The 13,126-nt window shown below is 36.2% G+C and overlaps 1 protein-coding gene across 1 annotated transcript in view; it reads left to right on the top strand.

Moving 5' to 3' along the window:
• LOC105622809 overlaps positions 1 to 12,626 on the top strand; it is a 138,055-nt gene extending 125,429 nt beyond the window's left edge. The window contains exons 8-13 of the mRNA XM_012204219.1: positions 6,114 to 6,696; positions 7,062 to 8,058; positions 8,627 to 8,774; positions 10,981 to 11,194; positions 11,604 to 11,870; positions 12,375 to 12,626. Coding sequence (XP_012059609.1) covers positions 6,114 to 6,696; positions 7,062 to 8,058; positions 8,627 to 8,774; positions 10,981 to 11,194; positions 11,604 to 11,870; positions 12,375 to 12,626 — 2,461 coding nt within the window. The remainder of the gene's footprint in view (positions 1 to 6,113; positions 6,697 to 7,061; positions 8,059 to 8,626; positions 8,775 to 10,980; positions 11,195 to 11,603; positions 11,871 to 12,374) is intronic.
• Positions 12,627 to 13,126: the final 500 nt, after the last annotated feature.

Genomic DNA, 13,126 nt, shown 5'->3' with positions numbered 1-13,126 from the left:
TATATATACGCGATCGTATGGCTATATATGTTGTACGCGTAGGTGTGCTGTGGCACCCAAGATTCAGTCTAACAGATATCGATATGTGTTTGCATAACATCTGCCGCGTTATGTGCAATACCGTTCTGTATGAAAACAATAGACCACGTGAGATTGATTATACAACACCATCTAATGATACTATTCTATGCGATTTTCAGTTATGAAAAGCGAATTGTTCAACGAAGGAAAATATCATGCGTTGGAGTTGTGTTCTTCTGGCATCTCGATTTTATAGGTCGTAACTTTCTTTTACTCACAAATTTAATATACACAATTAATGTTCTCCTTACCTAATCTTTGAATCACAAAGAAAAATGATTAAATATTAAACATGCACTCGCGCGCAATTGGATGCAATTTAGATGTAGGATGCAGTTTAGCTGTGATGGCGCCTAATTACGCAGATAATATCATATCTTCGATTGATTCTTCCGGTGCGTTGCTAATTTCAATGTTTAAGTTGAACGATCAAATGTCTGAATTCATAATTTATCGTCGCCGATAAGTATCTTTCGACATTGTGACGTATAAATACGCGTTCTATAAAATTAGTTGAAACTAACAAACGTCGCTTGCGGCTTATAGACTGGCTTTCGTTCCGCCGAGTGTGAGATGATACGCTCGAGCGAATAAACTATCGCTATGCCGCGCCGTATAAATACGAATATGTAAATTATACAACTGCTACTACGAGCTTGTAGTGTTTTCTTCTTTTTTCCTCTCTCTTCCTCGCGATTAATTCGCGCACGTATACCAACGAGTAGGAATATACGTGCGCGTAGTCGAACTCGGCCTCGAGTTAATTACCAGGGTGTCGTATTGACCGATCGCCTTTCCCGACCGATCGGTGTCTACTGATCGTAGATCTGCCCTAATGAATACGAGACATCGCGCATGCAACCGTATCGATGTATCGATGTTCGCTACGTAGTCTATCGAGCGGGGACGCATATTTATGAACGAATATAATAGTATGGCTTATACATACTCGTTCGCGTTCCGCAAAATCGCCTTATTTCTTAATATCAATGAAAGCACGCTGTGAGTCGTTGTATAATTAAGTTGTCGGACAGACTACAGTCCACTTAACGCTACAAATGCTTCAAAGCATTTTTTGATTGATCAATTAGTAAAATTCTGTCTTCTGATTGGTCAGTCAAATGCTTCGGAGCATTTGTAGTGTCAAGTGGACAGCATCTAAAGGAAGAATATGATGTTCTATTTGTAACGTGATATGTGAATGTCGTGAATATCTAAAAATTTAACAAACATTATGAAGGTTTATGCTGAAAAAGAAAACCATATCTTGATCTTAATTAAAACGGTTCATGATTCATTCGCATAATTAAGATACCGAATAAAGTGTACCAGCATTTTATTTATGATGGCGGTATGCACGTCGTTGCACGTATTTATAAATGTAATAGCTGTACGTATACCGAACACTTGAGTGAATCATATCAATATCGCAGACGGAAAACACTCCTATCGAACGTTATAAAATATTGACGCATATTTCTGTGAGTATATCAACACGCGGTATAATTGATTTTCGTAAAGAGGAGTACAAATATATGTTCGATATAAAATTTCTATAGAGATTACTAAACGAAGAACGATGTTACGGAATGTTGTTCAACCGCGACGTCCATGAAATGTACACGTACGTAAATAGTCAGACTATTATTTGTGAATCATAGCAAACGATTGAAAGAAAAATCTTCTTATCGCGCTTCGCAGTATATCTTGGCGAATATATCATTACTTTTAAACGATAGCACTTGAAGATGCGAAATTATTTTTAAAAACGTTCATTGCAAAAGCGTACTGGGAGTTCCTTATCGAGTCCTCTCAGAACGCCGGGTGACTGTATTGATAAACACTTAGCCATTTATCTGGCATACAAAGTCGTTAGGGCGTGATACGAAACGGCGCAGAGTGCTAGGGCGAATATAACACCGCCATCAATTATCGTGATATACTAGTACATAAACTAGCTACCGGTCAGCCGGTATTCTCTCATCTCAGCATAATAAATTACTCACGTCTTATCCTACGGCTATGCCATCGTTAGCCGTATACTTTTATCATTCGTATAAAAAGAATTATTAAATATTAATACATTTTTTTAAATATTAGTATTAAGTAAATATAATATTTATTTACTGTAATTAATTTATTTATAATACTATTAAAAAATATTTATTAAAATTTAATAAGCTTTTTTGAAAATAAAAGCAAATTAATAGTTTTTGTATAAAATAAATATAATACACGTACATTTAGTAAATATGTACTCAAAATTATACGAATAAATATTCATTATAATTTAACATTTTTTTTTAGTGTAATATTTATTCATATTCCCATTGAATGTGCTAGCGCAAAATTTACTGTTGATGTGATCGCTCGCTGTATTTATTTAGTCGTGTGTTAACATCACAGATACAGCGGTTAGAGATAATAAAAATGTAAAGAACACGATGATTTTTATTCTCAAGGGAGTGCCGGAGGAATATATTTTTGTTGTCGGGAGAGTCGCGAAGTATAATATTCGCACGACACACGTTTATTTTCTTCTTCCGTTGTTTGTACGCGCATTTTATCTTAACTGATGACTATCTCTCTTCATGTTCAATCGGCCATGAAAAAGAAAGAAATACGTATCGCGAAAGGCGTTCGGGGCATGTACACGATTACATATGAACGTTATTCGATGTAACTTTTAAGGCCCCGTGTTCGCGTGTGCTACTCATTGCTCTTCGTCGGACAGGATCGTTACTTATTTTACGAATGAGCCTCATTACAACCGACAGCTTAAAATAGTAGGGTATATACAATCCGGCGAGGCAGGCACTTGTGAGATACATTTTTTTCGATTGATTTCGTAAAAGTATCGCTCGAAAAAAAAACCGCGCATTAATATTTGTATATATTTAGACATATCATCGTAAATTATGATCAAGCAATCATAAAAGAAAAATAATAACGATTTTATCTAAATGGTTATCTTATGTCACTCATATTGTGCAAGTATATCAAATTACAAAATATGTATATGTTATGTACATTTTTATAAACAGCATATCATAAAAATTGCATTGTGCAGTTAATGCTGATAAAAGTTTATTTTGCTTGAGTCATATCATATTTCGGTATTGTAAAAATGTCTCTTGTTACACTTTGCGAATTGCGATTATTTAAATCACAATAGATTATACATATTACACCGCCGCAAAAAATGACATAAGAAAAAAATTTTTTATTGTTGAAGAAAGAGGAAAGAAAATTACGTATTTTTAAATTAATTATTTATCATGGCAATATTAAATGTAATGTCGATTAAGAACTAATTACAAGTTGCTGCTTATCAAGTTCTCTATAAGTAATGTAAAAGTTAATTTTGTTGTGATGTAATACTCCTATAAATCACTCCTATTTTAATTTATATCATTTTTTTTTAATTTATGTATCATTTTTCTTTGAAAAATATTGAATTTGTGTATGTTACTTTTCCTGATTGAAGGCCGATATATTTAAAACATAATTCGCACATAATAAGAAATTCAACTTATACCGTTTTTCTTGCGGGAATGCTATATGTCATTTCATGAATATTGAAATTGCAATGTCACGTGTCAGATTATCATATTGGTTTTATCGCATTCGTGAAACGATTTCTTTATTGCGCCGAGAATAACGTGCTAAAATACGATTTTGCGGTAGACTCTCCGCGTGATTAGAATTCGGACACGAATTTTACTTTTGGCCTTTCTCTCCTAACTGTTTTGTTGCGGTAAAAACTTTCATTTGCCTCTTAAACATGCAAGACAAGAAAGAATAAAATTTAAGTAATATAAGCCGAAGCAATTTGTGCAAAAGCCATCACATCTTTAGATGAAAGCAGGGTGCTTTTGAAGTTGAGTGACCGAGTTGAAATAAGTTTTTTCGTACCGTAAATCTTAAAGTATCGTCCTTTTTCAACCAAAAAAAGATTAATGCACGCACGCGCGATCATTATGGGAGATTATTCTACCATTTTTTTTTCGATCGAGATAACAACAAATCAAGAACATCTAAAGCTGCCTGTTAAGAATAATAATTTCGACATTTTAGTGACACAACTTTGTAAACCCATAGGCAGGATCTGATATTATGTGTTATGTCGTCATATATATGGACGGGCTTAAATCGAGCACAATGAACATAAAGACGATATCGCGACAGAGACGGCATTTCAATGTCGTGATCCGATTAAAGAAAAAAATCAGTGCTACAACCATGCATGCTTCGGATTAAGTCGAGGGGATCTTCGATCGTGTGCTCAAAAATGATAAATGTGGAGGCTATGCAGCAATGTCAGTGTCGTGAATGTTAGTCTCGCTTCGGTGATCTCTATCTTTCGTAGCAGGAATGAAACGCTCGTCAGGGTAGATCGCGTCTTGCGTGCTCATAACTTCTACTTACACAAGACAGAACAAGAAAATAGATTCACGAGAAAAAGAGGGAGAAAGAGAAAGAAAGCGGGAAAGACACTCTTTGTATAATTTCATATTTTATAGTTATATTGTCGCGTCTTGAAGAAAATCATATTAAGGCATGACCGAGTTGATTTTGAAGTTTTTGTGTTAAATTACATGTATACACAATGTATTCAGATATATAAATAGTACTACATTTAAATTTATGTAAAGAGCATCATTACGATCATCGCATCATTAACGCGAAGATAATTTGCCGGCATAGTTGCTTCCACGTAATGTTGCAACCGTTTCAAGATAAGTAAGAATTCTTGCGGTTGCTTATGAAAGATACAGAAGCTCGTGAGAAACTAATAGAACCGTAAAGGTATGCCGAGGAATTAAAATTCATAACACCATAGTAGCCATTCGGTCTCAATTAAACTATTTTCGCTTCTATGAATCTCAATGTAGTCGTATTTATAACTTTGATCGACGATTAATCAACATTATCACACAATTAATCATTGAAGATGTGTTGTTACAATTGCATAAATCTATATGGACAATAAAGCGATCTTATATCAGATATCTCTTAGAAATTCCTTTTTGGTTTGTTAAGCTACACTCGCACGTTTATCTTCGTTTATGCATTGAATCGTAAGACATATATAAAATATTTTGTATTATAAGGTAATTATATTACAATAGAAATATTAGATATACGCGCACGTATAACAGCTGTGGATTTACCGGCTCTATTGACGATTTTATATAATTGCATACTTAAAAATATTTCTTTAACATTTTGTTAGCAAACAATGTAACATTTTATCTACAATTATTCATTAAACCTAAGAATTGGTATTCTGAAAATATATAATGTGAATAGCTTTACTCGATTCCATTTATCACATCTAACATTTTAGAGGAAATTTAAATGTAAATGTAAATGTATTAAAAATGTACAATACGTGACATACACTGTCTAACATCCACGTGACATGTATACGCATGTCTATTTCCCTTGGATTTCTACTTGATGCAGTTGTGTAGAGAATTATAAAGTTATAAAAATAGCATTATAAAATGCGTCCATGTATTTCGAATTATGATAAAAAAACAAGCAATATAAACGGCAACTATAAATTTGTTTGTTTATAAATCTTCCTAACAATCATATACACGCTAAGATGCTATCACGTTGCATTCCTATGAAATTGTGACTATTGGTTTAGAAAGAGTGAGATAGATTCAATCATATCTTTCTCTCTCTTTCTTAAATATTAAGATGAAGAGATACTGATAGAATTAAAGAAAAAGATACTCAATTCTTTTTAACGGAGCACAGATGTTAACATCAGCAAATGTATCTACTCTATTACCTATTATGTCTATGCTAACAATTAATTTACTAAAATTATATAACTTTGTGTATTAACACAATTATTATTTTGAATTACATATTCAAAATAATCGTAATCATATCTTCTTTATATCTTATCAAAAAAGATAAGATATTTCTATTTTTTAAAATTACGTATTATCAACATTATCATTAATTAAATTGTGCATGCATTTATTATGTGAAAATATTTATTGTTGTTTCAGAAGCCAGTCTAAGGCTTCCTACTTGGCTTACAGACGAGAGCGTGGTGCTCCCGATAGCGAGGGCAGCTACAAAAGAACTATGTCGCCAACCTCACGCATGGACGATTGGCCGCCTCCTAGGGATCACGACGATCCCGTACTTTTACGTGTCACACCGCATCATCCATTACAACAGCATCATCACCATCACAATAATCATCATCAACAGCAACCTTCTGATCTCTCCAAGTCATACAGCGTGGACGCTCTTCATCATCGATTAGAGGAGAGATGTTCTCAACAGCAACATTCGGCAGAGGTGGTCAGTAAACTCTCTCACGATCTCAACAAAAAACTCCAAGCTAACGATGTACGGTCTCGCACTAATGAAAATAACAACAACGACAACCTCGAGGATCGGCATCAGCATCACCATCATCATTATCAAGAAAAAAGGCATCCAGAAAAAAGACATGACTATGAGCAACGTAGAGAAAGACTATCGCCGCAAAGCGTGGAAGTTCTTAATGATAGGAACAGGCAGCTAGAGCGGGAACGTCGGAAGTTGGCAGCGAGCTGCGAGCCCCTACCTCAAAATAGAGAGGTAAGATTATCTCCGGATATTTACCTTCACGTAATAGCGATATTTACGTGTTTTTCGCGTCTCAACGGTCTACCTATTTTTACACCTGTAAATATAGTAGTGTCAAGGACGCGCAAATTCAGTTTACGTTTCTCTAGCATTCAATTTCTTGCCAAGCTCACATAATGTGCTCGTCATTTTACTTTGGCATTTATTTCATATCATCATTATTCTAATAATTTAACATTCGCTTCAGTTTACGTGCTTCAAAGGACTATGTGTTTTAAATTAACTTTTTAAAATAGCTTACTCATTTTTATTTTATTCATTGTGCTACGTTATTCTAAACTTTCCGCGAAATAATTTATCAGGACGTTTACTTCCAGAAACAGCTACGAGAAATCAGTGGTCCGCTTCCAATTACCGGCGACGATTTCTTCCGCGATAGAAGTGCTACGATCGAGATGACCTCGCAGAATATTGAATTATTAAATCGCCGTAATGAAAAGAGGATGAGTGCTGTATCAACATCAAATAACACGATATCTACGTACTCTATCAGCACTACAACATCGTCAGTCGCCACGAATTACGATAATGGTTGGGCTAGAAAATATGAAACACAGAACTCGATAGAAACTACACTCTTTTCCGACAGACCACCACCACCGACAAGTTCACCACCGAGATCACCAAATGAGACTAGCAGTCCACGAGGAGCTGTTCCGAGACGATCAGGAAGTTGCTCGAGCACTTCTTCCTCAGGAAGATCGATAGATGCTCGCGTATCGCCTCGAGCTTTGCTGTCCAGATCGTCTCCTAAAAGTTCTCTCGATTCTCTCACGCGGAACGAAGCTCGGATAGAATATACCTCTAACAGAAAAGTCTCTAGCCCGACTCAAACAGATAATACAGGTTCTTGGAACAGATCCAACTCGCCGAGTCGGCTGAGTCAAACAAGCGATACGGAATCGCGGATTGAGAGACTTTCCGCGTCTTCGAAATTTAGGACTGGCGGCAGATCGTCCACGTCTTCGATCTCAAGCGTTTCCAAAGCATCCTCTTCCTCCTCACCAAGGAATTCGCCAGTGGAGGAGGACAAATCGTCACCGAGATCGTCACTTTGTGTATCGCCCCAACCGGGTATAGAAGGGCTGACATTAGTGCAACGTACCGAGGTCGTGCTTCGGGTAAACGCGACCACCAGCGACGCCGCTTCGCAAACTGATATCTTGGAGGACATGGAGCAAGATTGTGTCAACAAAATTCAGCGGCCGCTTCCGGAATCTAGGAAGAAATTACCAGAGGAAATCGAGTGCGAAGAACTCAGCAAAGATCTAGCCAGTCAACTCAGCCCCAACGATAAACTAGTGCCCATACTCGGTGAGTATACTTTTTATCGTTATCTTTATCGTTCTATTTCAATTGCATGAGTAATGATTTTTGAAGAGCATCGTTCATCTGCTGAATTTATTATTTGCTCTACGTCACCATTAATACACGCCAATGGAATTGATTCAATTAGATATGTTATTCAATTTTTAAATGACGTTCGCTAACACAGAACTCAAGCTGACATATATATGATTGTTACACTTATTCTGTCGTACGCTTATTTTACGCATACACGTGTTACATACCTTGCTTGAACATGCGGATAATATATGTATATACACTCGCGAGTGCGCGCGCGCGCAATTATCATCTGGGACACAGTAGAGCATTCGAGGGCAATAACCCTCTGTTTTAATAAGCGCTAATTTAATCAACGACACGACACTACCTTATTCAATTATATGCCATCGTCGCGATATTCGATGCAATCCCTTGTCGTATTATGGCTTCCATAATAGGACGTGGAGATCCCTGGAGCGTGAAACGAAGTGTGCGAGGAGGGAAACGCGTACTGAGAACGCTTGATGATGTCCCTTTTTTTTTTGCTTCTTATCAGTTCCAGCGCCAGAGCACAAGAAACCCACCGACTACGTTTCCGGCCTGTTCAGGGCGGAGGCGACCTTGCAGCCACGAACAAGGCGACGGCTCTCCCTGGAAGAGTCAACGGCCTCCTGCAGCGACGACGCGGACGTGGACGATAAAAAGTGAGCTCCTCTTATTCTCTTTTCTTCTTCTTCATTTTTTTTTCGACTGAAGTTCACTTAATTAAGGCGTATTTATAAAGCGGCTCATGCCACGCCGATATCACGCGTGTTGTCTTCATCCAACTGCATCGCAAGGGTCAGCAAGATTGTTGTTCACAAGCAAGGCAGATAAGACAACGTAAATATAGACCAAATGCGATAATTGATAGTTTTCACGTGCTCGCGAGCATTGGATTACGTGCTATTAATCAACTCGAATGTCTTGGAATCCGAAGGCGTTCATTACAAGTGCAAAAAAATTCGCGATTCTCTTTACTTGACTTAATTGGTCGACGCGTACGTCTAGGAAGAACCGTATAATTTTAATAAACAAGTGAAGAAGTTCTTTTTGCTCAATTTTGTCGACTGTCATTTAAATTTCTTCTAGTACACATTCGCGCTCTGTGTGGTCGTTACTGCAGATAAAATAAACCTGCGTCGATCTTTTTGGAAGGACGCCAGACATATGTTTATGCTATTCACACGATATTTCGTGTGAAAAGAAAGCGGCATCCGAAAATATCTCATTTAGCCAGACGCGTGAAGAGACTCTTTATTATCTGATGAACGACGTTTATGTGGGATGCATAGATGACAAAATTTCTGACAGACGTCACTAATGAACTTTCATTATCATGAATCTAATAATTGCTGTTTTTGAACGATAAGCGTCTGAATTTAACAAATCGTTAGCAGCAACAGATGGGAATGTACAAACAAATTCTTGTACAAACAAACAAGTGCAGATGGATTTCTTCTTTATTTTGTAACATTACCTTTAACATTCTTATTTCCGTTTTTTTTCTTTCTTGTCATCTAAGATGTCTTACGCACAATCGTATCGCAGTATATTGAAACGTTTTTTTTATATTCAGTATTTCTAGATATTCTTAGGTTTGACAATATATTCATATTATCGCATCCAGTGCATTTCACGGTTACCGTCTATTGTTATTTATTTTTATGATGTTGCGGCTCTTCCCTTTTTCGTCGATCCGATCTTTCTTGCGCACTCACGGACAATACTTCCTCCGTACTCAAAGAGAAAGTGCCACAGCATCGAGGTTCTTATGTAATCCGCCATAAATGATATTGTCAAGTACTATTCAGTGCCTGTTCTCTACGCATCATATTATTTGCCAGTCTCCAACATATGGCTGAAAGTAACGCATCGACTAGTAGAGTGTTCGGCGTGCTTACGACAAGTAATACGGGAAATGGAAATGGGTCCTCCAGAAAAGTAGATATAACTTTTGTTTTTATTATATTTGAACATTAAAGTGGTAGGCGCGCTAAGTGTCATCGAAAATGGGCTTCATAACAACTTGTAAATTAAAATTTCATATGAACACGAAGTGTGCTCAAGTAAAATTGTTTAAGAGTCGGCCAAAAATCATGAGGGAGAAACCGACGTATTACGTTAAATTAGTTTTAGCCGAACTTTCTATCATATTTTAAAGAAAGAAAGAAAAATCGACACTTTCGAAAGCAATTTTAGATAGCAATAAAATCGCGACAATTTCGTTCGAACGTACCTGATATACACATGTAAATAATGATTGAAGAGATAATTACATTGGAATTCACTTCCGCTTCTTAGTCATGGCATTTCGTTTTAACTGATCTCGAAAGTAACTTCTAGCAAATCACACAATTGAATAACTTTTTTTTTAATAATATACAATTCAATACAACTCGCTTTCCTTTCTTTATCACTTTCTCCTCTTCCATAAAAACTTATCTAGCGTACAAAATCATACATGTGTCATTTAACTGCTAATAATCGCGGCCGGATTATGGATTACGGATTATGAACTAACATCTCGTTGAGCATTTCTCATCTATAAATTCGAAAATCTATTCAATATCATGTATATGACTTTATTGCTCATCATTGAAGTTGATTACGAAAATAAACCGCGAATTCTACGCTGCAAAACATTCCTCTGCATCCACTCACAAATCATTCTGTTTCCCCTGCCTCGCCTCGGAAACATGGATTAATTCAATCGTGACTCACGTTCATTGACGCAATTCCATCTCGCAATGATGACAATTATAGGAATATCTCTGCATAAATATCGCGAGAGCGACAGAGAGGAGTACGGTTCGATTTAGTCCGTATTAACCAATCGGAGATGTAATCATCATAATAAATTCATTTCAGACACGAAACGATACCTTCAGCTCCCGTCACGCCATTGTCGACCGATTCTACTACTAGCCCTCTATCCCTCACTTCAGCTTATTTCACGACATCCGAGGGAAAGGCGAGGTTCCTGACGAGATATTCGCGAGACGTCACTGCGGAGGGATTAACACATCAAGAGGATGTGTCAGCGGTTGTACCAACGAATAGCCTTGACCTTAGGCAGAAAAAGGTATTTCACAAACCGGAGCATAATTAAACGCTTGTAGGATGTACTATAATTAACTCTATATATATTTACTCTTGCGACTAAATTTGATCGGTAAATGTGATCGTGAAGCTCCTAAGCGAAGAGATAATAAATGACTATGCGGAGATAAGACGATAATAAATATCGTTTCATCTAGCCGAGTATAATCTGGTCTTATGTAAAATGTAATTGCTGCACTTTGGAATTTCTACTTATCATATATCTTTAAGTCTGGACTGTTACCTAACTAGTTGTTCGCATAGCAAATTATTACGTCTATTAGACATCTTCGTGTTTTCTTGGTCTGTCGAATGTCGTAGCAAAAAATATCGGCATTCCCATAGTATTGACCTATGCGTGTTATTCTAGAACTATGGATGATTTTTTTCAGGAGGAGCTGATGATGCGCCTCGACAGGAAGTTAGTGGTTCTCAGGGCTGAACAGGAGGCCGTAAGAGAGGAAGGTGAGGTGAATGAGACTCTGGGTGCACGAGTCGCCGCTCGCGTTTCCGCTGTGGCTCGCCCGCCGGAAGCGTCCAAGTATCGGAATCACGTAGAGGAAGTTGGCAAGATTACGAGTCTTCTTCTCGGTCTTAGTGGCAGGTTGGCTCGCGCTGAGAACGCCCTTTATGGAATGCCGGCCGACCATGTAGAGAGAGTAAGTATGAAACTTCTTGTTTTCTTGCAAACGCTCTTCAGTCGTCAATTAAAATTAATTATACGTGGGATATAATTACGATACATCGTTATCCAGTATAAATGTCTGATAATAGATCATGTAATACATCGAATCGAATTATCGCGTTTAAATTATATAAAAATAAATGTGTAATTACAAGCAATAACGATTTTTATTTTGATATTTAATAGAGTGGTTCAAATTGCTTATCTATTCATTATTGATATGTATATTCCCTAAATTCTTTGGAGTGGAATCTCACTCTAAAGAATGAAAATTAAATTAGTTGAAAAAGAATGACTCAATTTTCAACTTTTAAAAGTGAGATGTTTTACTCTTCGAAGTGACAATTCGTTCTAAAAGTTTTAGAGAGTACCTATTTTAATTTTTTATATATTGCAAATTTTCAAGCATTGTGTTTTTTGCAACAACATATATGTATAATTATAAATTTTTATTTACATTAATTTTGTTATTCTGCAGAAAATTTTGGAGAGCAAACGGGACAAGCTGATGGATCAATTAGAAGAAGCAAAGATTCTAAAGAACAATATCGATAAACGTAGCGTAAATATGTCGACGATCCTAGCAAAGTACCTGAATGAAGAAGAATTTGCTGACTACCAGCATTTCATCAACATGAAGGCGAAGCTGATAGTGGACGGTCGCGAAATACAGGACAAGGTGAAGCTTGGCGAGGAGCAATTAGCTGCGTTGAAAGAGGCAATTGACTAGTCGTAATATGAGGGACTTACATGCTAAGTTATTATGAAATTCTTAAATAACCGCGCATTTCCAGGCGTGAACAATGGTGTTCCGCATAATGAGTTAAGCTGACTCTAAAAATATGTATAAGATGTTAATAGAGGTGAAAAGTTAAGGGAACACACAAAAGAGAAACAAAATAGAAAGAAATATGTATATCTTTTATCTTAAATTAATTAATTTCAAATTATATTGTTTATACATATACATATTATTTATAAAATAATATAAAAATTATGTTTACTTAATTATTATTTTTATTAATTATTTTTTATTTGCTGGCAATTGTTAAAAATAATTTTTTTTAATTACTTTAAGAATTCTCTGTAATTAATTGAACATTTTTAAAAACATCGAATTCAGATAAAAGAACCACATTCCGTATAAAAAATTTTTAATGCTAAAAAAACATTGAGTAATTTAAAGCATGTGTACAATAATAATGAATCAAAGTAATATAGAAATTTAAT

Source organism: Atta cephalotes (genome assembly GCF_000143395.1).
Source record: "Atta cephalotes unplaced genomic scaffold scaffold00049, whole genome shotgun sequence".
Classification (NCBI taxonomy): Eukaryota; Metazoa; Arthropoda; class Insecta; order Hymenoptera; family Formicidae; genus Atta; species Atta cephalotes.
The sequence above is the reverse complement of the archived record's forward strand: the minus strand, read 5'-3'. Positions and strand labels throughout refer to the sequence as shown.